General features: G+C 45.8%; 1 protein-coding gene across 1 annotated transcript in view; it reads right to left on the bottom strand.

Annotated features, from left to right (window-relative positions):
* Positions 1–16,983: 16,983 nt before the first annotated feature.
* LOC143767002 (uncharacterized) overlaps positions 16,984–26,761 on the bottom strand; it is an 89,471-nt gene continuing 79,693 nt past the window's right edge. The window contains exon 5 of the mRNA XM_077255022.1: positions 16,984–17,273. Coding sequence (XP_077111137.1) covers positions 17,163–17,273 — 111 coding nt within the window. The 3' untranslated portion in view covers positions 16,984–17,162. The remainder of the gene's footprint in view (positions 17,274–26,761) is intronic.

Here is a 26,761-nt window from a genome sequence, read left to right as displayed (position 1 = left end):
TTGAGGGGTGCCGTTTTTAGAATGGTGTCACACTTGGTTATTTTTTATCATATAGACCCCTAAAAATGACTTCAAATGTGATGTGGTCCCTAAAAAAAAATGGTGTTGTAAAAATGAGAAATTGCTGGTCAACTTTTAACCCTTATAACTCCCTAACAAAAAAAAAATTTGGTTCCAAAATTGTGCTGATGTAAAGTGAACATGTGGGAAATGTTACCTTTTAAGTATTTTGTGTGACATATGTAATAGAGTGCAGGGTGGAGTATGTCACCACGGAACAGACAGACCAACTGTTGAGGGGAATTTATTAACAGGGGTAAGATTATCCTCGCAGGGACTAAACAGGGGGTTAATAAAGGTAAATCAAACAGTAAACAGTTAAGCGAAAACAAAAGGGTTAACAAGTGTTCTTGTAACTTATCAGTCCAGGGAGGTCCTGACTGGAGGGTCTTAATTCCAGCGTGGGTACAGTCACCAGCAGAGTCCGCATTCATGTACTCACAAGATGAAGTCTTTAGCTTTTACAGCACAGCCAGGAATCAGGGGCTCCGCACTGTTAAGTCTCTCACAAAGAATCACAGTCTCTGTACTGATACTGCGGGGACCAGGGGATCGAAGTCTCTTCTCTGTTTCCTGGAAACTGGAAACTCCGGGGTTAAGACTTTTCTCCCAGTGAAGCTGCAAGCAGGAAATCACACAGCCACTTTGCTGTGAGTCTCTGTGCACCAGGCTGACAGTCTCTCTCTTTCTGCAGCAAGAATACACACACACTGAGCAGTTTTCTTAGTCACACTCAGGGGTCCTGGCTTGTCAGTGCAGTCACCGGGGCTGCGCGCTCTGGTCACTGTAAGGGGATACGTCGTCTCTGATTATGGAGTTTTCCAAGTCCCCACTCTCATTCCAGCCTTAATGTCCTCACGGGGAGCACTCTATCATGGGGAGTGCGGCGCTGCAGCCTGCTTTCTCCCTGGCACGCTGTCCCCTCTGTCTCGCGCACTCTGCTCTCCCGCACTTTTCTTACCACGCCCCCCTCTCTTCCTCTCTCCCCCTGCAGTCACATGGTCCCTTCTGTCCAGGGCAGAAAGTCTTCCCCCTGACAACCCAGCTGTCTGACTAAGTGGTTCCAGGTAAGGAGCAGGGAAAGCAACCTCCTTACACATATCTCTGTGATTTAAGGGCATAAAAATTCAAAGTTGGTAAATTGCAAAATTTTCAAAATTTTTGCCAAATTTCCATTTTTTTCACAAATAAACTCAGGTAATAACAAACAAATTTTACCACTATCGTGAATATGTCACGAGAAAACAATGTCAGAATCACCGGGATCCGTTGAAGCATTCCAGAGGTATAACCTCATAAAGGGACAGTGGTCAGAATTGTAAAAATTGGCCCGGTCATTAACGTGCAAACCATCCTTGGGGGTAAAGGGGTTAAGGGACAAAACATCATGTGATATCCAGAACTGAGCAGATGGGTGATTCCCGGAAAATATTCATTATTCCACAAAGGCATTTCAGCTATAATGCCATCAAAGTGGATTACCTGCTTTACCTGTCTCCAAATTGTCTTCGCCAACCGAAGTAGTGGTAATAGTGTATATGGTCTATTTACTTCCAAGAAACCTAACGGGCAATCAAACTTTGCGGCATGAGCCAGATGACTCTCTGAATTTGGCAAACGGCCCCCAGGCATCCATTTTCCCAGAGCTCTAAAGGTACCTTCACACTAAGCGACTTTGCAACAATAACGATAGCGATCCGTGACGTTGCAGCATCCTGGATAGCGATATCGTTGTGTTTGACACGCAGCAGCGATTAGGATCCCGCTGTGAGATCGCTGGTCATTGCTGAAAGTCCAGAACTTTATTTTGTCGCTGGATCTCCCGCTGACATCGCTGGATCGGTGTGTGTGACACCGATCCAGCGATGTCTTCACTGGTAACCAGGGTAAACATCGGGTTACTAAGCGCAGGGCCGCGCTTAGTAACCCGATGTTTACCCTGGTTACCATTGTAAAAGTAAAAAAAAAAAACACATACTCACATTCCGGTGCCCGGCGTCCCCTTCCCTGCACTCCTCCTGCATCCTGTGTAAGTGCCGGCCATAAAGCGGAGCGGTGACGTCACCGCTCTGCTCTGTGGGAGATGCCGGAGATGTTCGGCGCTGACACAGGATGCAGGAGGAGTGCAGGGAAGCGGACCCTGGGCACCGGAATGTGAGTATGTATTTTTTTTTTTACTTTTGCAATGGTATCCAGGGTAAACATCGAGTTACTAAGCGCGGCCCTGCGCTAAGGCTGGTATCACACTTGCGTTTTTATCTGCATGCGTTTTTTAAAAAAACGCATGTGTGAAAAAACGCATGTAAACGCGGTAAAACGCATGCGTTTTTTAGACGCATGCGTTTTTATAGAAACACACAAGAAAACACAAGAAAACACAAGAAAACATGAGAAAACCCTAACCCTAACCCTACCCCTAACCCTAACCGTGACTGAAATACGTGGCACTGAAATACGTGGCTCTGAAATACGTGCAACTGAAATACGTGGTACTTAAATACGTGGCAATAAAATACGTGGCACTGAAATACGTGATACGTGGCACTTAAATACGTGGCACTGAAACACGTGGCACTGAAATACGTGATACGTGGCACTGAAATACGTGGCTCTGAAATACGTGGCACTGAAATACGTGATACGTGGCACTGAAATACGTGATACGTGGCACTTAAATACGTGGCACTGAAATACGTGGCACTGAAATACGTGATATGTGGCACTTAAATACGTGGCACTTAAATACGTGGCACTATGACTGTCAGAAAATGTTCATTAAACGGTTAGGGGTGAGGTTAGGGGTAGAGTTAGGGTTAGGGTTTGGATCCCTTTATCACCTTGATGGTGGTGGGTGGCTTTTCAGTGTGTTTTCTGTTTTTTTTTCTATAAAAACGCATGCGTTTACATAGACAGCAATGCATTTTTTTGCCGCGAAAAACGCATGCGTTTTTTCGCGGCAAAAAAACGCCGCAAGAAAATACTACAGGTTGCATTTCTGAAAATAAACGCATGCAGAAAAAAACGCATGCGTTTGAAAACGCGACCAAACGCGTACAAAAAAACGCATGCGTTTTCAATGTTAAATATAGGGAAAAAACGCATGCGTTTTTTTGTGCAAAAAACGCTGCAGACAAAAACGCAAGTGTGAAACCACCCTTAGTAACCCGATGTTTACCCTGGTTACCAGGGGACTTTGGCATCGTTGGTCTCTGGAGAGCCGTCTGTGTGACAGCTCTCCAGCGACCACACAACGACTAAACAGCGACGCTGCAGCGATCGGCATCGTTGTCTGTATCGCTGCAGCGTCGCTTAGTGTGAAGGTACCTTAAGTTGTCCAGCTAAATAATGCAAGAAAAAATCTGGCAACGCGCCCCTCCCATTTGTTAAGACCTATACAAGGTGGATAATTTAAGTTTAGGTCTAGCCTTCCCCCATATAAAGGACGTAGCTAACGAATTTAAACTTAAAAAAAAGGTCTTAGGGACCGGTACTGCACTATGTTGAAGGGAGTAATTGACCTTCGGGAGTAATATCATTTTAATCAAGTTTATGCCGCCAGAGACAGACAATGGTAGTTTACTCCATATAACAAATTTGAGTTTAACTAAATCCAATAACGGGAGAATGTTAAACTGTAGATCAAGTCTACTGCATTTTGGTATAATTATTCCTAGGTATTTAAATTTAGAGACAACCGGCAATGGAGATAACACATCAATGTGATCTGAGGAGACATAGGAGAGAGGCATTAAGGCGGACTTATCCCAGTTGATATATATAGTCCCGAATGTTTACCAAATCCCTCTATAATGGTGATCACATGTGGTAGGGTCTCCTCCACTTCATCCATAAATATTAACATATCGTCCGCATATAGACCAATAGTATCCATACGGTCTGCTATTGTAATGCCCCTGATAGCCGGGGTGGATCTCATGTGTATTACTAGTAGTGTTGAGCATTCCGATACCGCAAGTATCGGGTATCGGCCGATATTTGCGGTATCGGAATTCCGATACCGAGATCCGATACTTTTGTGATATCGGGAATCGGTATCGGGATCGATATTAATGTGTAAAATAAGGAATAAAAAAAAAAAATATTGATATACTCACCTCTCCGACGCAGCCTGGACCTTACTGATGTAACCAGCAGCTTCCGTTCCTAAGAATGAGCGCTTGAAAGACCTTAGATGACGTCGCGGCTTGTGATTGGTCGTGTGAGCGGTCACGTGACCGCCGCACGACCAATCACAAGCCGCGACGTCATCTGAGGTCTTTCAAGCACTTGAAAGACCTTAGATGACGTCGCGGTTTGTGATTGGTCGCGTGGCGGTCACTGGTCCCTCACCCTCATCACTATCCGAGGCATGATTTTTCTGTTGGCCTGCAGTTCTGACCCCAGATGAATTGTCTTTATGAGATTGTGGGGTATCATGGGGGTCAGATCGTCTATATTTTTTTAACTTGTCAGCTGCACTTGAAGTTCTGGAATGGTGCATAGTTAATATTCGTTAATATTCAAAGAATAAGACAGATAGTTTGTCAGTAAAATACTATTATTGCTTATTCAATGTCCCACTGTAAAATAGTGTAAGCAGATTAGCATTGAACACTTTGCAAAAAAGATAATTCACTGCAGCCTCAATGATTTACTACAGTAATTGCAAAAAAGGCCTCAGGGAATCAGAGGAGGGACCAGGGAAGCAAGAGCAGTAGCCAAGAGAGCTCAGCTTAGAATGCACTGTGCACAGCTCCTTATTCTATTTTATTCACTGCAGTCTCTTCCTCTCAGTGTTGTAATAAAGGATTATAGCAGTCCCGGTGTAATAAATATTGAGCTGGATCACCAGTCAATTCAGCCGTGCTTCGGATGGCGAGAGCGGCGGGAAAAGCACCAATTCTGTTGCGGGTGCCAGGGCCGGCCGGCGTTATATATAACTATTGAGGGGGAAGCATGGGGCCTGTTTCTCAGGGCACACGCCGCACAATCCCCCTCCTGTACCTCCAAGAGTTCCTTGTGCCGTCCTGCCAGCACACACAGCCCTGCTCTGCGTCCTTCACTGTTATGGTAGGCGGTAAAGAAAATGGCCGCCGCCTCCTGTAGATGCCGTCCTCCACCTGAGATTTCTCCGGGCCACGTCCGATCGGAGCCGTTCTCTTCACCTTCTCTGAAGCCAGATGCTCCCAGGAGCCCAGGGGAGCTCAGCGGCACCTGTGGAGGTCCACTCGGGCAGGTTAAATAGCGGGGTTTTGATCAGGATACTAGGAGCTCCAGCCAAGCACATCCTTCTTGCTCCACTACATAGCCACGCCCCACATCGTATAAATATTTGATTAAAAAAAATCTGAAACACTAACACCACTAAAAGAGCAATACTAACATTATTGTTTGTTGTTAGTTTGATTAATGATAAAAAAGTACAATAGTAAAGAGACTAAATGCGCCCTTATATCCTTAATGGGAAGGAAGATGTAAGCTCCTGCCAGACTCCAAAAAAAAGAATTGAGTATTTAAATTCAGACTGCCCAATCAGGGGCGGATTATAATAGGGTCAATCTGGGCGGTAGCCCAGGGCCCAGCGGTGTGGGGGGGCCCTCGGCTACCGCTCAGATTGCCCACCGCCAGTCAGGGCATTACTGCCCTGACTGGCGTATAGGCCCGGTGGGCGGAGAGGGGGCCCGCATCGGGCCCCGTCTCATATGCTCAGCGGGCCCCTACCGGCGCTGCGGCAGTTTCAGTATTGACGTGCAGGCGCGCGCCCGCACGTCAATAGTTAACAACAGCCGCCAGCCAATTGGAGGCTGGCAGCTGAAGTCTGCCGCAGTCGCAGCACACACGTCGCCGGCGTCTGACGTCATTGTCAGTCGCCGGCGAGTGTGCGCTGCTGGAGGGAGCTCGCCGCTGGAGCGCACAGGACAGGTGAGGAGAACTCGTGTTTTTTTCTTGAATGTGGTTTTGAGCACCTTGAGGGGTGCCGTTTTTAGAATGGTGTCACACTTGGTTATTTTTTATCATATAGACCCCTAAAAATGACTTCAAATGTGATGTGGTCCCTAAACAAAAATGGTGTTGTAAAAATGAGAAATTGCTGGTCAACTTTTAACCCTTATAACTCCCTAACAAAAAAAAAATTTGGTTCCAAAATTGTGCTGATGTAAAGTGAACATGTGGGAAATGTTACCTTTTAAGTATTTTGTGTGACATATGTAATAGAGTGCAGGGTGGAGTATGTCACCACGGAACAGACAGACCAACTGTTGAGGGGAATTTATTAACAGGGGTAAGATTATCCTCGCAGGGACTAAACAGGGGGTTAATAAAGGTAAATCAAACAGTAAACAGTTAAGCGAAAACAAAAGGGTTAACAAGTGTTCTTGTAACTTATCATATAACGCTTGTAATGATATGTGGCAAAGAGAATTTGTAAATATCCCAGCCGGGATAGACTATTGCATTGGGTAGATATGCTAATATAGATGTAGGAAGCATCCAATAGAAGGCTAGCTATCGCTAGACAGTGGGGCCTGTGGCCAGGAAAGTGAAAGGCGGCGCTCCCGCGCCCTGCTGTGCTTGTGAAAGCGCCGCCTTTCACTTTCCTGGCCACAGGCCCCACTGTCTAGCGATAGCTAGCCTTCTATTGGATGCTTCCTACATCTATATTAGCATATCTACCCAATGCAATAGTCTATCCCGGCTGGGATATTTACAAATTCTCTTTGCCACATATCATTACAAGCGTTATATGAGTAAGAACCCGGTTGGGTTCGAAACGTCATTTATGTATACGCTTTCTACTGCATTAAATTGCATTGCTGTCTTTGATATGTAAATAAATTGCTACTTGACTTATTTGCAAAATATTCCATCCGTGAGTGCGGTGTATTTTCTTAAAACTATTGTCTGGGACTTTTTGTCCGTTACACCAGCACCTTTTTTTGATATAGCATGAGTGCAGACTAATCCTTCTCTTGTAACTTATCAGTCCAGGGAGGTCCTGACTGGAGGGTCTTAATTCCAGCGTGGGTACAGTCACCAGCAGAGTCCGCATTCATGTACTCACAAGATGAAGTCTTTAGCTTTTACAGCACAGCCAGGAATCAGGGGCTCCGCACTGTTAAGTCTCTCACAAAGAATCACAGTCTCTGTACTGATACTGCGGGGACCAGGGGATCGAAGTCTCTTCTCTGTTTCCTGGAAACTGGAAACTCCGGGGTTAAGACTTTTCTCCCAGTGAAGCTGCAAGCAGGAAATCACACAGCCACTTTGCTGTGAGTCTCTGTGCACCAGGCTGACAGTCTCTCTCTTTCTGCAGCAAGAATACACACACACTGAGCAGTTTTCTTAGTCACACTCAGGGGTCCTGGCTTGTCAGTGCAGTCACCGGGGCTGCGCGCTCTGGTCACTGTAAGGGGATACGTCGTCTCTGATTATGGAGTTTTCCAAGTCCCCACTCTCATTCCAGCCTTAATGTCCTCACGGGGAGCACTCTATCATGGGGAGTGCGGCGCTGCAGCCTGCTTTCTCCCTGGCACGCTGTCCCCTCTGTCTCGCGCACTCTGCTCTCCTGCACTTTTCTTACCACGCCCCCCTCTCTTCCTCTCTCCCCCTGCAGTCACATGGTCCCTTCTGTCCAGGGCAGAAAGTCTTCCCCCTGACAACCCAGCTGTCTGACTAAGTGGTTCCAGGTAAGGAGCAGGGAAAGCAACCTCCTTACACATATCTCTGTGATTTAAGGGCATAAAAATTCAAAGTTGGTAAATTGCAAAATTTTCAAAATTTTTGCCAAATTTCCATTTTTTTCACAAATAAACTCAGGTAATAACAAACAAATTTTACCACTATCGTGAATATGTCACGAGAAAACAATGTCAGAATCACCGGGATCCGTTGAAGCATTCCAGAGGTATAACCTCATAAAGGGACAGTGGTCAGAATTGTAAAAATTGGCCCGGTCATTAACGTGCAAACCATCCTTGGGGGTAAAGGGGTTAAGGGACAAAACATCATGTGATATCCAGAACTGAGCAGATGGGTGATTCCCGGAAAATATTCATTATTCCACAAAGGCATTTCAGCTATAATGCCATCAAAGTGGATTACCTGCTTTACCTGTCTCCAAATTGTCTTCGCCAACCGAAGTAGTGGTAATAGTGTATATGGTCTATTTACTTCCAAGAAACCTAACGGGCAATCAAACTTTGCGGCATGAGCCAGATGACTCTCTGAATTTGGCAAACGGCCCCCAGGCATCCATTTTCCCAGAGCTCTAAAGGTACCTTCACACTAAGCGACTTTGCAACAATAACGATAGCGATCCGTGACGTTGCAGCATCCTGGATAGCGATATCGTTGTGTTTGACACGCAGCAGCGATTAGGATCCCGCTGTGAGATCGCTGGTCATTGCTGAAAGTCCAGAACTTTATTTCGTCGCTGGATCTCCCGCTGACATCGCTGGATCGGTGTGTGTGACACCGATCCAGCGATGTCTTCACTGGTAACCAGGGTAAACATCGGGTTACTAAGCGCAGGGCCGCGCTTAGTAACCCGATGTTTACCCTGGTTACCATTGTAAAAGTAAAAAAAAAAACACATACTCACATTCCGGTGCCCGGCGTCCCATTCCCTGCACTCCTCCTGCATCCTGTGTAAGTGCCGGCCATAAAGCGGAGCGGTGACGTCACCGCTCTGCTCTGTGGGAGATGCCGGAGATGTTCGGCGCTGACACAGGATGCAGGAGGAGTGCAGGGAAGCGGACCCTGGGCACCGGAATGTGAGTATGTATTTTTTTTTTTACTTTTGCAATGGTATCCAGGGTAAACATCGAGTTACTAAGCGCGGCCCTGCGCTAAGGCTGGTATCACACTTGCGTTTTTATCTGCATGCGTTTTTTAAAAAAACGCATGTGTGAAAAAACGCATGTAAACGCGGTAAAACGCATGCGTTTTTTAGACGCATGCGTTTTTATAGAAACACACAAGAAAACACAAGAAAACACAAGAAAACATGAGAAAACCCTAACCCTAACCCTACCCCTAACCCTAACCGTGACTGAAATACGTGGCACTGAAATACGTGGCTCTGAAATACGTGCAACTGAAATACGTGGTACTTAAATACGTGGCAATAAAATACGTGGCACTGAAATACGTGATACGTGGCACTTAAATACGTGGCACTGAAACACGTGGCACTGAAATACGTGATACGTGGCACTGAAATACGTGGCTCTGAAATACGTGGCACTGAAATACGTGATACGTGGCACTGAAATACGTGATACGTGGCACTTAAATACGTGGCACTGAAATACGTGGCACTGAAATACGTGATATGTGGCACTTAAATACGTGGCACTTAAATACGTGGCACTATGACTGTCAGAAAATGTTCATTAAACGGTTAGGGGTGAGGTTAGGGGTAGAGTTAGGGTTAGGGTTTGGATCCCTTTATCACCTTGATGGTGGTGGGTGGCTTTTCAGTGTGTTTTCTGTTTTTTTTTCTATAAAAACGCATGCGTTTACATAGACAGCAATGCATTTTTTTGCCGCGAAAAACGCATGCGTTTTTTCGCGGCAAAAAACGCCGCAAGAAAATACTACAGGTTGCATTTCTGAAAATAAACGCATGCAGAAAAAAACGCATGCGTTTGAAAACGCGACCAAACGCGTACAAAAAAACGCATGCGTTTTCAATGTTAAATATAGGGAAAAAACGCATGCGTTTTTTTGTGCAAAAAACGCTGCAGACAAAAACGCAAGTGTGAAACCACCCTTAGTAACCCGATGTTTACCCTGGTTACCAGGGGACTTTGGCATCGTTGGTCTCTGGAGAGCCGTCTGTGTGACAGCTCTCCAGCGACCACACAACGACTAAACAGCGACGCTGCAGCGATCGGCATCGTTGTCTGTATCGCTGCAGCGTCGCTTAGTGTGAAGGTACCTTAAGTTGTCCAGCTAAATAATGCAAGAAAAAATCTGGCAACGCGCCCCTCCCATTTGTTAAGACCTATACAAGGTGGATAATTTAAGTTTAGGTCTAGCCTTCCCCCATATAAAGGACGTAGCTAACGAATTTAAACTTAAAAAAAAGGTCTTAGGGACCGGTACTGCACTATGTTGAAGGGAGTAATTGACCTTCGGGAGTAATATCATTTTAATCAAGTTTATGCCGCCAGAGACAGACAATGGTAGTTTACTCCATATAACAAATTTGAGTTTAACTAAATCCAATAACGGGAGAATGTTAAACTGTAGATCAAGTCTACTGCATTTTGGTATAATTATTCCTAGGTATTTAAATTTAGAGACAACCGGCAATGGAGATAACACATCAATGTGATCTGAGGAGACATAGGAGAGAGGCATTAAGGCGGACTTATCCCAGTTGATATATATAGTCCCGAATGTTTACCAAATCCCTCTATAATGGTGATCACATGTGGTAGGGTCTCCTCCACTTCATCCATAAATATTAACATATCGTCCGCATATAGACCAATAGTATCCATACGGTCTGCTATTGTAATGCCCCTGATAGCCGGGGTGGATCTCATGTGTATTACTAGTAGTGTTGAGCATTCCGATACCGCAAGTATCGGGTATCGGCCGATATTTGCGGTATCGGAATTCCGATACCGAGATCCGATACTTTTGTGATATCGGGAATCGGTATCGGGATCGATATTAATGTGTAAAATAAGGAATAAAAAAAAAAAATATTGATATACTCACCTCTCCGACGCAGCCTGGACCTTACTGATGTAACCAGCAGCTTCCGTTCCTAAGAATGAGCGCTTGAAAGACCTTAGATGACGTCGCGGCTTGTGATTGGTCGTGTGAGCGGTCACGTGACCGCCGCACGACCAATCACAAGCCGCGACGTCATCTGAGGTCTTTCAAGCACTTGAAAGACCTTAGATGACGTCGCGGTTTGTGATTGGTCGCGTGGCGGTCACTGGTCCCTCACCCTCATCACTATCCGAGGCATGATTTTTCTGTTGGCCTGCAGTTCTGACCCCAGATGAATTGTCTTTATGAGATTGTGGGGTATCATGGGGGTCAGATCGTCTATATTTTTTTAACTTGTCAGCTGCACTTGAAGTTCTGGAATGGTGCATAGTTAATATTCGTTAATATTCAAAGAATAAGACAGATAGTTTGTCAGTAAAATACTATTATTGCTTATTCAATGTCCCACTGTAAAATAGTGTAAGCAGATTAGCATTGAACACTTTGCAAAAAAGATAATTCACTGCAGCCTCAATGATTTACTACAGTAATTGCAAAAAAGGCCTCAGGGAATCAGAGGAGGGACCAGGGAAGCAAGAGCAGTAGCCAAGAGAGCTCAGCTTAGAATGCACTGTGCACAGCTCCTTATTCTATTTTATTCACTGCAGTCTCTTCCTCTCAGTGTTGTAATAAAGGATTATAGCAGTCCAGGTGTAATAAATATTGAGCTGGATCACCAGTCAATTCAGCCGTGCTTCGGATGGCGAGAGCGGCGGGAAAAGCACCAATTCTGTTGCGGGTGCCAGGGCCGGCCGGCGTTATATATAACTATTGAGGGGGAAGCATGGGGCCTGTTTCTCAGGGCACACGCCGCACAATCCCCCTCCTGTACCTCCAAGAGTTCCTTGTGCCGTCCTGCCAGCACACACAGCCCTGCTCTGCGTCCTTCACTGTTATGGTAGGCGGTAAAGAAAATGGCCGCCGCCTCCTGTAGATGCCGTCCTCCACCTGAGATTTCTCCGGGCCACGTCCGATCGGAGCCGTTCTCTTCACCTTCTCTGAAGCCAGATGCTCCCAGGAGCCCAGGGGAGCTCAGCGGCACCTGTGGAGGTCCACTCGGGCAGGTTAAATAGCGGGGTTTTGATCAGGATACTAGGAGCTCCAGCCAAGCACATCCTTCTTGCTCCACTACATAGCCACGCCCCACATCGTATAAATATTTGATTAAAAAAAATCTGAAACACTAACACCACTAAAAGAGCAATACTAACATTATTGTTTGTTGTTAGTTTGATTAATGATAAAAAAGTATATAGTCATAGCCTGCTTTCTCCCTGGCACGCTGTCCCCTCTGTCTCGCGCACTCTGCTCTCCCGCACTTTTCTTACCACGCCCCCCTCTCTTCCTCTCTCCCCCTCCAATTGGAGGCTGGCAGCTGAAGTCTGCCGCAGTCGCAGCACACACGTCGCCGGCGTCTGACGTCATTGTCAGTCGCCGGCGAGTGTGCGCTGCTGGAGGGAGCTCGCCGCTGGAGCGCACAGGACAGGTGAGGAGAACTCGTGTTTGTTTTTTTTTTTTCCTGGCGAACGGCCAGAATGCTGGACACACTGGGGATGCTGGAGAGAAGACACTGGGGCAGATTGGAGACACTGACTGGGGCAGAATACTGGACAGACTGGGGGCAGATTGCGGGAGACACTGGGGCAATATGCTGGAGACACTGGGGGCAATATGCTGGAGACACTGGGGGCAATATGCTGGAGACACTGGGGGTAATATTGGAGACACTGGGGGCAATATTGGAGACACTGGGGCAGATTGCTGGACACACTGGGGCAGATTGCTGGACACACTGGGGGCAATATGCTGGACACACTGGGGGCAATATGCTGGACACACTGGGGGCAATATGCTGGACACACTGGGGGCAGAATGCTAGACACACTGGGGGCAGAATGCTGGACACACTGGGGGCAGAATGCTGGACACACTGGGGGCAGAATGCTGGACACACTGGGGGCAGTATGCTGGACACACTGAGGGCAGGACTGGAGGCATGGGCAGAATGTAGATATGGGGCATGATTGGAGACACGGGGCAGAATGAAAGACATGGTGCAGGATAGGATCATGGGTCAGGATGGATACGATGGAGACAGATGGGGCAGGATGGGGAGATCATATGGGGTAGAATGGATACTCATGAGGGCAGGATGCGAGAACATATGGCTGGAGCCAGGAATGAGACACACGGGGCCAGGATGGGAAATATTATTATCATAGGGGCTAATTAAGGGATATTATTACTGCAGTGATGTATTTATTTTCTTTTGAGTATATTGTTTTAAATGGGGGGGCGGTCCTGTTACTTTGCAGAGTGACACTATGTTGCCTTTTTTTCTTCATGTTGTGTAATGTAGAAGTTGGGAAAAATTAAGTAATGTGTTCTGCAAGCGGAGCTCTAGATAACTGTGTTATTTCCTGCAGAGACGAGCCCTGGCTGGAAGAAATGATGGCGGTCTGTGCTGGATGAAAGATGAAGGACTTCACCTAGAGACGTCACTGGTGAGTCAGTGTTACCTATACACTGACACTATACACTGTATACTATATACAGAGGTCCTGTGTACAATGTCACCAGTGATCACTGTATTACCTATACACTATATACAGAGCTCCTGTGTATAATGACACCGGTGATCACTGTATAACCTCTACACAGACACTGCATACTAAGTATAGATCTCCTGTGAATACTGGCACTTATGGTGATAGTATTGTGTTTTTTTTGTTTGTTTTTTTATCACTGATCAGTATTGTAGTATTCAGTCACTATGTGGTGGTAACATGTGGTCTGGAAATGGTGTTGCGGTATTTGTCCCTTGTATGTGCTATTTGGTCACCATGTGGTGGTAATATGTGGTCTTGACATGGTGTAGCGGTATTTGTGTCTTGTATGTGATATTATTCGATCACTGTAGTTGTAATATGTGGTCTGGTCATGGTGCTGTGGTATTTGTTCCTTGTATGTGATATTATTGGTCATTTTAAAAATTGAAAAATAAATCAAAATATACTTAAATTGTATTGCATATTTTAACAAATATTTAATAGGTTACAGTAGAGTAGGGCCTGGCCAAAAGTGTCTACCGTGTTATGGTGGTGGCTTACAAAATCTTTGTCACATAACCCTCCGTCACATGACCCTCTGTCACATGACCCTCCTGTCACATGACCCTCCGTCACATGACCCGCCCGTCACATGACCGGGGGGGGCCACAGTGTCTGAACAGCCCGGGGCCCTGGCTACCCTTAATCCACCCCTGTGCCCAATTCTCTTCTCACATATATGAGGGAACGTAGAGGAGCTGCTCTACACACTAGATGATCTGCCAATACTGCAAGCCTTAAAATATCCCAAAAATGTATGTTTGAAACTCCAACAATTTCTACTACTAGACTCATTACAAGTTTTAAACATTATTTTATTGAGCTATTCAAGCATACATAATTTACATGTTTTTAATGTCATGTGCACAGTAACTAATATACACTGGTCATCAATACTTTACACAGTGAGACTCGTTAAATAATGAAGAGATAGCAAGCTATCAATCAGCTATCATCTTAGACAAAGACAGGGCCACTTTCAACTTTAGCCATATCCTCAGGATATAGACACATCTGAGAGCTTAGGCAAAACTTGAGAGCTGAATGCCCTGCGCCTCATTATGTAGTAGACAACATCAGTGTGTCAGTAGGCGTATATACCCGAAAATGATGCACAACAGAGAACATGTTCACTTTGCCAGCACCTCTATAGTCTATGGCCCCATCAGCGCATACGTCTGAATTTCGTCTTGCGAGCAGGTTCGGATGCAAGCCCCAACAGGGCCCACGAACGTCCAAAAAGCACAATGTGGAAGCACCATAACACATGTCACTACAAAAAAGGACAATTATTTCTTTACAACAGATAGACTTATTTCAGTAATCCATGTATTTGCATTCAATATTGCTGTATTTTGATGTGTTCTCCATCTAAATAAGGAGACTTATCAGGCAAAATGGGAAAATGACCAGTAATCAAAAGCTGAAAATAAGTGATGTATTGACATGTGGATAATCACAGAGGAATACATATCGTTTATATATTTAAGGTGCCAACCTCTGTGGCAAGGAAGGGTTTTACGTAGAGCTAGATAAGGACATTTATTGCTTCTTTGCTCATCACTGTTGAGGTTTTTTGCCTATTTATATAGTTGAGTCTCATACATTTGACTCAGTTTCTCACATGCAATTCTAGTGTGTGCTCTTCTAGTAGTGTATTTTGACGTACAGTGTGTACGGAACGAATTCATAGCCCTTTAAATTTTTCACTCTTTGTTTCATTGCAGCCATTTGGTAAATTCAAAAAAGTTATTTTTTTCTCATTAATGTACACTCTGCATGACATCTTGACTGAAAAAACAGAAATGTAGTAATTTTTGCAAATTTATTAAAAAGGAAAAACTGAAATATCACATGGTCATAAGTATTCAGACCCTTTGCTCAGTATTGAGTAGAAGCACCCTTTTGAGCTAGTACAGCCATGAGTCTTCTTGGGAATAAAGCAACAAGTTTTTCACACCTGGATTTGGGGATCCTCTTCCACTCTTCCTTGCAGATCCTCTCCAGTTCCATCAGATTGGATGGTGAATGTTGATGGACTGCCATTTTCAGGTCTCTCCAGAGATGCTCAATTGGGTTTAGGTCAGGGCTCTGTTGGGCCAGTCGAGAATGGTCACAGAGTTGTTCTGAAGCCACTCCTTTGTTATTTTAGCTGTGTGCTTAGGGTCACTGTCTTGTTGGAAGGTGAACTTTTGGCCAAGTCTGAGGCCCAGAGCACTCTGGAAGAGGTTTTCATCCAAGATATCTCTCTACTTGGCCGCATTCATGTTTCCTTCAATGACAACCAGTCGTCTTGCCCCTGCAGCTGAAAAACACCCCCATAGCATGATGCTGCTACCACCATGTTTCACTGTTGGGATTGTATTGGGCAGGTGATGAGCAGTGCCTGGTTTTCTCTACACATACCACTTAGAATTACCACCAAAAAGGTTTATCTTTGTCTCCTTAGACTGGAGAATCTTATTTCTTATAGTCTGGGAGTCCTTCATGTTTGCAAACTCTATGTGGGCTTTCATATGTCTTGCACTGAGGAGAGGCTTCTGTCGGGCCACTCTGCCAGTTTAATTAAACACAGCTGGACTCCAATGAAGGAGTAGAACCATCTCAAAGACAATCACAAGGAAATGGACAGCATGTAAATATGAGTGTCTGAGCAAAGGGTCTGCATCCTTATGACCATATGATATTTTAGTTTTTCTTTTTTATTAAATTTGCAAAAATTTCTACATTTCTGTTTTTTTCAGTCAAGATGGGGTGCAGAGTGTACATTAATGAGAAACAAAATGAACTTTTTTGATTTTACCAAATGGCTGCAATGAAACAAAGAGTGAAAAATGTAAAGGGGTCTGAATACTCTCCGCGCAAGAATAAGATGTGCCGAACTCATTATGAGGCACACGCCACTTAATGAATTCAGTCCATCTTCTCAGTGGAGTGCACATTCGTATCAGTAACTGAAATAACATTTTAGGTTTAATGTACCCTATCACTTGTCAGGTCAGTATTGGCACGCTACGCCACAACCTGGCTCCTCCCCAGTTCCGCTCACTTTGGCAGAACTGTCCAAAAGTGGTGAGAAAGCGCATTTTTTTTCACAACTTCTTGCTGCACAAAAAATGTGTAACTTTTCAGAGTTGTTTACTCCAGATTTCCAGCAGAAATACTAACATCAATTGGACATTTATGTTTAGAGTTGGATGAGACAGTTTGTTTAGTTAACCACTGGATATTTTTGTTAGTCAGTTAATACAAATTATATTAAGTCATTTATTAAATTGCATTGTGTGCCTACAGTAACTCCTGTGCCTACAATAACTACTGTGCCTGGCAGTACACATAAAATTTTATATTAAATTGTATAATGTTTTTACCATTATTTGAAAAATTTTACAACAGAAGTAATTTAAAGAATAATTGCTATTTGTCTGATGCAGAACTTTAAAAAATATGCATCAGAAAATTATAAAATTCTGTTTGTGGAGACCTCTGTGGGGAGCTTTCTGCAAACTTAATGAGACAGATGTAAAAAGCAATACATAATGTGCTTTAATATTTATGGAGTAAACTGAAAAAATGGCCTGGACTTAAAAGTTGGACATTTACTTTTTAGGAAACCAGCAGCAATATTTTAAATGGTAATAAAACTATTAACATGAAGATGGAAAAAAAACACAGGAATGCACATTTTTGGAGAAATTCTCTTCATTGTATAGTTATCTCTTGGGGTGTATAAGGCGGAGGAGAAGGTAATTGTGATTGAAGTAATTCTGAAGGCGGTGTTGGAGACATAAAACCATTCTCTATCTCAGATTCCTAAAGAAATAATAAAGAGTTAAATAAGATAAGATAGCAAGCAAACAAATAAATATGTAAGTATATCTGAGAGTGCAGACATATTTTGTGTTTTGAACATCTAGCTTAGATGAAAATGGAGCGATATGCTTAACAGGGAATACTCAAAGTTATAAAATTGCTTTAATTAATTAGCATGAAAATAAGTAAATTTACAAATAGCTTGCTTTTTCTGTTTGTTTTCATTCTCCTGCAATTAAAGTGTTTGTCTTTCATTGGGTATAGCTGGTTGCATTGATCTGGGCCACCAGAATCTGGATGAGCATGTGCAGTAGTTACATTGCACGACATGGGTTAGCTCCTAACATACCAGTCAGCTCTCTCCAGTCCATTGACTTCTGTACAGCAGTTACTGTAGCCACTTACCTCTCCCTCTGTTGTTATAAATCTTGCAAAATCACCAGTCCCCAACATTCACTGCTCCTACAGCAGTTTTCCTAATCACAGCTCTGGCTCTCACTGTCAGGAGGTGTATGCTTATTTAAATACCGTGTCATCTCATGTGTAAATACAGTGATAACAGTTTAGGCTCAGAATAAACCACTAATTGCTAAATGTGTTATAGTGGAATATATGATGATGAGCCTTAAGTTCTACTATATAGTTCCTTCTGTACTCTCATTCAAGAAGAAGTGCCCACCTTGCCAGATACCAACAAGTGAGGAAAGTGTAAGGAGACTGCATAGCTCTGAGACGCTCAAGAGTCAATTTGAGCAGCTTTTGTGTAATCATATGCAGCGCCCCCACTGCCGCAGGGCCGAGGGGTACCCGGTACCGGGCCTCTGAGTCTCTGCTCTGGGGTTGTCACGATGGCTAGACCCGGTCCGTGACCCTGCTGAGGGGCGTACAATGATAGATGTGGATGGTGGTAGTGGTGGTAGTGGTGCGGTGCAGTAAATAACGAGGACACCAGGTTGCAGTCTCTTTACCTCTTTACTGAAGGTCTCAAAGTCCTCAATCCGGAATACGGTTAACCAGGCTGCGCAGGTCCGGCCGGTCCGATGGCATCTCCAGAGTTCCCTTTGCAGGTGGAAATCTGTGCCTTCCTACTAGTGCTATGTGTTGTGGTCCTCCCCTGCTGAGCTTACGGGATAGTCAACACAACTGTTGTGTCTGTTTCTCGTGTTCCCTCACAACTCGATTAGATGATCTTCTGCTAATCTTCCGTCCCTCCCAGATGTTATGGTTGGGACGCACCCGTATGACGGGTAGGCTCGGAGCTCTCCCGGGACCCTAGAGTCGCCCCTCTCCACAGGTTTCCCCCTATGTCTGCGTAGGTGATTTAGGTGAGACAGCCCGCCTGTGACTGACTGTCCTGCCGTTGGTTTGAAGTATGGCTTAGAGCTCTGTACTTCCTCGGCGTTCCGGCCACCGGTTGTTTGCACCTCAGTAGGATGTTGCCTCGATCTTACAGCGCGACTCCTACTGGTATTACTACTGGTTACAAACATTGTTAAATACTTTTTAAATAACTTTACTATAAATAACTTTTCTTACCCAACCGGGTATTCTACTGAGTGCAAAATTTTGAACAATAATTTAACATTGCCTTTAAGGACGTACTCACTAAATCCACTAAAGACCTTCTTATATCACATATAAGGCTTATTAACTTTTATGCATTCTCCTTCTTTAAATCTGCAGGACCGCCTGTCCTAACCGCTCCAGACCTACTGCCTCTCCTTTCTGTTACAGGACCGCTCCTTTCCGCCCGAGCCTACTGTCCTTCCACTACTATACACAGTATAGAACATATCATTTTTCTTTCAGTTTAAGAGCACTGAGCCATCTCTATATGGCTCCTAGGAGGACTCACTACTAACCCCTACGGGTTCACTTCCTGTCCTCATTCCTCTAACATTATTGAACATTTCTTACAATCAACTAATTGGTTACATTTAACTTTCACATATCAACATCATCAATACTTTCTTTTCAGGACATTATTGCCATTCAACCATCTTAAGGCAACACTGTTCATAAGTGCAGGATGTGAACATCCCCTTTAAGAGGGGACCAAGTCTCTATGAGGTAGTGCAACTTCTCAAGCTACAAGTCCGTATGCAGCAAGGACTCCAGTACAAGTTCCAAGAACCGTATCTTCGCAAAGAGTCCGTCTTTTATATAAAACCAGTAGAGAGCACCTTTAAGAAGGTGCAAACTATATACAAGGAGTTTGTATCATGCATTGTTCATGATCCAGCAGTTCTTTGATAACTTGTGCAAACATAGAAAACAAACAAAAATAAGAAACAATAGGGATCCCGGGTCAACAAAGGGATCCCTTTAAGAGTTAACCCTAGACGGGTTTTAGCAAAATAGCAGAGAAAAACAAGGAACTATTTACAGTCATTAAAGCTTACTCACTACTCAGTTTCTGGCAGCCCCCACCGAGGCTTTACCTGGCAGGTGGCTTTCTGCGGCCCGGATAGGCTGAACTCCAAGTCCACTCCTGCGGCCAGGTGTACCCCGTGGTTTCGGGTCTTCTGCACAACCAGGTCGTGCGCTGCAATGAGGGTCTGTGTGGGTCGATGGATGATGCTGGCAGCGGCGGTGGCAGCAGCGGCTTCAGCGGCGAGCTCCTCCACCTCGGTTCGGGATACCGCCAGAACGGCGGTGCAGCGCTGCATATCCCGGGCCCACCAGCTGCTCCCCTTTAGGTGCCGGCGATATGTGACCACATCCCCCGGTTTCAGGAGGGACTTGGCGCCGTCTCCACGCAGGCAGGGCTCCACCTCATCCCGGGTGATGCGGACTCTCAGGGCTGTTCCAATCTCCTGCACGAAGCCCTTTCCTGTCTGGGGCAGGTAAACAATGACGACGCCCCACTTCGGCAGGGAGCCCTCCAGCAGCTCACCACGCGCCTCCCACTCCACTTCCCACTGGAACTCTGCAATCAGGTGATTCCTGTACTCTCCCCAAGGGAAGGGCCCCATGTCTGGTCCTCTCGGTTCCTTGGGATCAAGCGGCAGGAATGCTGGGGCACCAGTGGCCACAGCAGCGGCCGGGTCTGGTGCAGAGGTGAGGCGGTCTCCCTGGGGGTCACGGCACTCAGTACCCCTACCTGTGGTAACTCCTCCAGCGTCACTCCTTTCCCCTAAGGGAGGCACACAGGCTGGGGACCACGCAGGCGACGGATGCCCCATCGACAGCTCCCATGGATCCAAATCCTCCAGCGGGGGCATATCAGAGTAATCCTCTGGTGACGGGGGTCGATGCGGGGCCATCCTCTTCTGCAGGCCTTCTCTAGTCTCCAGCCCCACCTCATCTGAGTCATAGTTTCGTTTCTTCGGTCTCCGCCCGCCATAGAAGATCAGGAGGCGAATCTCCCCTGTTGACGGGCCCGCCCTTAGGATGCAACAATATTTAGACTGGGCGGCCATTGTCTTTCGCGCTCTTCAGCTTGTCTACGCCTACTCCATGCCCCTCTTCTTCTACTGCGCTCTCCTCAGCGCTGTAATGGCGGCGGATTTTGGCGGCAAGTGGCACAGCACAGTCTTTGCAATAAAGTACAGTTCAAACACAGTAAATCACAGTTCCAAGGCACACATGACCTGATTCTTCAGGCTTAAGTAGATCCTGTTCGTGACGCCAAGTTTGCAGCGCCCCCACTGCCGCAGGGCCGAGAGGTACCCGGTACCGGGCCTCTGAGTCTCTGCTCTGGGGTTAGGAATAATGGCGTGTGCACTACTAGGATAGGTGCCGAGGTAGGTTCCCACACCTTGTGACACATAAAGAAGAAACCTGGCACTCAACTTAATGCTCGTGTCAATTTAATGTAGTACACAAAACGTTTCGGTCCTATGTCCGGACCTTCATCAGTTACGTACTGCAAGAATGGAGGGTGACAGATGACAACACGTGTCAAAATTTACCCGGTGGACTGCGCCTGTCAAAATGCGCTGTAAGGGCATGAATGGAAGGCTTAATACTGGCCGTTGAAGCGTGCACCGGTGTGCAGACGCGGTATCCACCGCTGGTGGATACCGCGTCTGCACACCGGTGCACGCTTCAACGGCCAGTATTAAGCCTTCCATTCATGCCCTTACAGCGCATTTTGACAGGCGCAGTCCACCGGGTAAATTTTGACACGTGTTGTCATCTGTCACCCTCCATTCTTGCAGTACGTAACTGATGAAGGTCCGGACATAGGACCGAAACGTTTTGTGTACTACATTAAATTGACACGAGCATTAAGTTGAGTGCCAGGTTTCTTCTTTATCTGCTCTGGGGTTGTCACGATGGCTAGACCCGGTCCGTGACCCTGCTGAGGGGCGTACAATGATAGATGTGGATGGTGGTAGTGGTGGTAGTGGTGCGGTGCAGTAAATAACGAGGACACCAGGTTGCAGTCTCTTTACCTCTTTACTGAAGGTCTCAAAGTCCTCAATCCGGAATACGGTTAACCGGGCTGCGCAAGTCCGGCCGGTCCGATGGCACCTCCAGAGTTCCCTTTGCAGGTGGAAATCTGTGCCTTCCTACTAGTGCTATGTGTTGTGGTCCTCCCCTGCTGAGCTTACGGGATAGTCAACACAACTGTTGTGTCTGTTTCTCGTGTTCCCTCACAACTCGATTAGATGATCTTCTGCTAATCTTCCGTCCCTCCCAGATGTTATTGTTGGGACGCACCCGTATGACGGGTAGGCTCGGAGCTCTTCCGGGACCCTAGAGTCGCCCCTCTCCACAGGTTGCCCCCTATGTCTGCGTAGGTGATTTAGGTGAGACAGCCCGCCTGTGACTGACTGTCCTGCCGTTGGTTTGAAGTATGGCTTAGAGCTCTGTACTTCCTCGGCGTTCCGGCCACCGGTTGTTTTCACCTCAGTAGGATGTTGCCTTGATCTTACAGCGCGACTCCTACTGGTATTCTCCTTCTTGCTTTGATCTCGTTTCTCACTCAGCACAATAAATCTCGCTTCTTGTCCTTTCTTAGGGCACCGCCGCTATGAAGTGCAGGCGCGGTCCCGTAGCTTTCTCTCTGTTTGCCAGGCCTCTGTCAGGATCCCACCCCTGACAGGGACCCTACCGAATCTTCCCCTACAACACCCTCTGCCACAAGGTGTTGCCTGGTTCCAACCCAGTCAGCGTTCTCTCTAACTTCCTGCCTAACCCCCAGTTTTACCAGACTGTGAGGAGTGGCCTAATGAATAGTACCCTTAGCTCCCCCTGGAGGCCAGACTGTGAAATGTATTGGTGTCTGTGATACCTGGTCAGATGAACTCCTTCAGTGCCATCAGACGTACCATAGCCCCCCTTAGCGGCGGAGCCACAGTACTGCAACGACCAGGACTCTGGGGCGCTGCACATATACTAAGCAATCATCACATCCATGAATTGATAGGCTGCGAGTGGTTGTCTTATCATTATTTTTCACCTGTTTTGCCGTCATCTTTACTTCATGGGTTTGCTACATCCTGAGCAGACAAGCACTGCTGCCCCTTTTCATCTGTAATAATTCTTGAATTTTTGGAGGCTTGTTAGTCCTCTTTTTGTGGCTTTGCTATTAAGTGCACTTTGAGAATAACCCTTTAAAAGCATTACTTAAAGGGAACATGTCACCCCCAAAATCGAAGGTGACATCATTCTGTAATGCTGTAGATAAGCCCCCGATGTATCCTGAAAGATGAGAAAAAGAGGTTAGATTTTTCTCACCCAGGGGCGGTCCCGCTGCAGTCCAGTCCGATGGTCGTCGCGGTGCAGGGCCTCTCATCTTCTTACGATGACATCCTCTTCTTGTCTTCACGCTGCGGCTCCGCAGGTCAGAGAGGCCCGGCGCCTGCACACTGCAGTACTTTTCTCTGCCCTCAACAGGGCAGACAAAGTAAGCCTGCACCGGAGCCGCAGCAAGAAGACAAGAACAGGACGACATCACAAGAAGATGGGAGGCCCCGGACCGGACAGCGATGCCCATCAGAACAGAATTGGGACCGCCCCTGGGTGAGTATAATCTATCCTCCTTTTCTCATCTTTCAGGATACATAAGGGGCTTATCTACAGCATTACAGAATGCTGTAGATAAGCCCCTGATGCCGGTGCGCTTACCTCACCTTCGATTTTGGGGGGTGACAGGTTCCCTTTAATGTGTGAATGATTTGGATAGTTAAAGCACCATTCCAGCCATTAATTTAAGTTCCCTAACCCTAATATTATACCCACAAGCTACCATTTTTTTCTGCTATCGGCGCCTCTCTGGTTGTGTCCTGCAGATTTTGACCAGCTAGATAGCTCCAGTGTTTGCTGGATGAGCCAGAAGTAATACTCCCACCAGCCAACTTCAGTGACTTTTTACTGCTGGTCACTAGTGTTGAGCATTCCGATACCACAAGTATCGGGTATCGGCCGATACTTGCGGGTATCGGAATTCCGATACCGAGATCCGATACTTTTGTGGTATCGGGTATCGGTATCGAAAAAACATTAATGTGTAAAATAAAGAATTAAAATAAAAAATATTGCTATACTCACCTCTCCGACACAGCCTGGACCTCACCGAGGGAACCGGCAGCGTTCTTTGCTTAAAATGCGCGCGTTTACTTCCTTCCGTGACGTCACGGCTTGTGATTGGTCGCGTGCCGCCCATGTGGCCGCGACGCGACCAATCACAGCAAGCCGTGACGTAATTTTCAGGTCCTCAATGCCTAATTCTAGGCATTGATGATTTTAAAATTAGGTTCCGGCTTGTGATAGGTCGCGTCGCGGTCACATGGGCGACGCGACCAATCACAAGCCGTGACGTCACGGGAGGCAGGAAACGCGCATTTTAAAATTACGTCACGGCTTGTGATTGGTTGCGTGCCGCCCATGTGACCGCGACGCGACCAATCACAGCAAGCCATGACGTAATTTCAGGTCCTGAATGCAGAATTAGGCATACAGGACCTGAAATTATGTCACGGCTTGCTGTGATTGGTCGCGTCGCGGTCACATGGGCGGCACGCAACCAATCACAAGCCGTGACGTAATTTTAAAATGCGCGCGTTTCCTGCCTCCCGTGACGTCACGGCTTGTGATTGGTTGCGTCGCCCATGTGACCGCGATGCGACCAATCACAAGCCGGAACGTAATTTTAAAATCATCAATGCCTAGAATTAGGCATTGAGGACCTGAAAATTACGTCACGGCTTGCTGTGATTGGTCGCGTCGCAGCCACATGGGCGGCACGCGACCAATCAGAAGCCGTGACGTCACGGGAGGAAGTAAACGCGCGCATTTTAAGCAAAGAACGCTGCCGGTTCCCTCGGTGAGGTCCAGGCTGCGTCGGAGAGGTGAGTATAGCAATATTTTTTATTTTAATTCTTTATTTTACACATTGATATGGATCCCAGGGCCTGAAGGAGAGTTTCCTCTTCTTCAGACCCTGGGAACCATCAGGGATACCGTCCGATACTTGAGTCCCATTGACTTGTATTGGTATCGGGTATCGGTATCGGATTAGATCCGATACTTTGCCGGTATCGGCCGATACTTTCCAATACCGATACTTTCAAGTATCGGACGGAATCGCTCAACACTACTGGTCACAGCTGATGGCTCATGCTATCATGTGATAGCGTGGGAACCGCAGATTTCTGACTGGCGGCTATAATATTACCACCAATCAGAGGCAGTGTTTGCTGTGTTGTCATGCAGATGACAGCGTGGGAAACACCCAATGTTTGGGGTGCTGAACCCAGACAGTAACACAGACTTCTTGGAGAAGTCCATGTTCAGGGTCCGTGCCCTAACAGTAGGTTTTCGGAACTTTACTGTTCGGGTTTGCCCATCTCTATTAGTAATCACAAAAATATCCAAATGTTTCAGTCTGCAGACCTTCATCAGTGTGCGGACTGTTCAGACTCAAAGGTGTAAAACGCGAAATTAGCGCTTAGTGACACCGTGGTATCCACCGTAGGATGCATGCATAGGTGCTTGCCTGATTTCTTGTCTAAAACCTTTGAGTATGAGCAAACTACTGTTTGGGTGCATAGCATGACTCAGAAGGGAAGGAGCACCATTTGACTTTTGGAATGCAAAATTGTCTGGAGATGAAACCGTGTTGCGTGCATAGCACCTGATGTGCCTAAACAGTAGAAACCCTCAAGAAGTGACACAATTTTGGAAACTAGACCCCTCAAGAATGTATTTAGATGTATAGTGAGCACCTTGAACCACCCAAAATGTTGTTTTAGCCCCAATTTCCAATTTTTTTTATTTTCACAGGGGTAATAGGACAAAATGTATTCCAATATTTGTTGTGCAATTTCTCCTGAATGCGCCAATACCCTACATGTAATCGGGAAATATTTTTGAGGCATAGTGCAAAGGTCAGAAGGGAAGGAGCACCACATTATAGTGGAGATTTTACTGTTATGGTTTGTGGTTTTCATGAGCAGCTGGCAGAGCCCCTGAGGTACCAGAACTGCAAACTTCCTCATAAGTGACCCCATTTTACAAACTACCTCTAAAACTAATTCATCTAAGGGTGCAGTTATCATATTGACACCACGGGTGTGTCACAAAATTTTATACCATTGGGTTATGAAGAAATAATAATTACCTGTTTAAAACCAACATTTTGTTTTAGCCCCAGATTTTGCATTTCACATAAGGAAATGGGTAAAAATAGTACCAAATTTGTCACACAATTTCTGCGACTATAGAAATACCCCATTTGTGGCTGTACAGTACTGCCTAGCCACATGGCGATACCTGGTAAAGTACCTGGGAGTGCTATTTGCCTCCTGGAGAGCTATTTGCATTCTAGAGCTCAGATTTTCCTAGAATAGTTTTCAAACTCTATATACACAGCTACTAAATGCTAGAAGAGGAGAATACCCCTAAAGTAACCCCATTTTGGACACTTTACTTCTTTGGGAATTTATCTAGGGATGATTTGACTCTGTGGGTGTTTTCCAAAAACAAGCAGCAGTGGACGTTGCTGACTGAAAATTACAAATCTGCTAGTTTAGTACCCAATACCAGTACATTGTAGTACCCAACCATAAATTAGGTGGTCTCTCATCGCTATTGAAATGCCAAATATGTGGATAATAAATGTGGTTTTGGCATGCTGTGGGGCTCAGAAGGGACAGAGGTATTTTGATTTGGGAGTGCAGAATTCGTTGGATTTCTTTTGGAAGGTGAGCAGCCATAGCGCTTTTCCAGAGTCTTTGTACTACCAGGAACATGGAAGCCCCTATATTTCCATTGACACATGACGGACATAAGTGAGGACTTGTTTTTTTTTTTGTTGATTGGGTTGAAGCTTTTATTGGGAACATTTTACATAATATTTTGGATCACAATTATCCTGTGTTCTACGCTAAGCACTTACATTGGGTTTTCCATCCAAATCTCTGAATCACGTGATTCAGATGAAACCGCCGAGGGATCAATTTACTATAATGATGCATCAGAGTTACTCTGAATTCCGTGTGGCCTCTGTTCAGCAGTGTTATTCTTTTCAGAAGCAC

This window comes from Ranitomeya variabilis, chromosome 4 (assembly GCF_051348905.1).
Source record: "Ranitomeya variabilis isolate aRanVar5 chromosome 4, aRanVar5.hap1, whole genome shotgun sequence".
Taxonomy (NCBI): domain Eukaryota; kingdom Metazoa; phylum Chordata; class Amphibia; order Anura; family Dendrobatidae; genus Ranitomeya; species Ranitomeya variabilis.
Note: the sequence above shows the minus strand (reverse complement) of the source record. Positions and strands in the feature narration are given on the sequence as shown.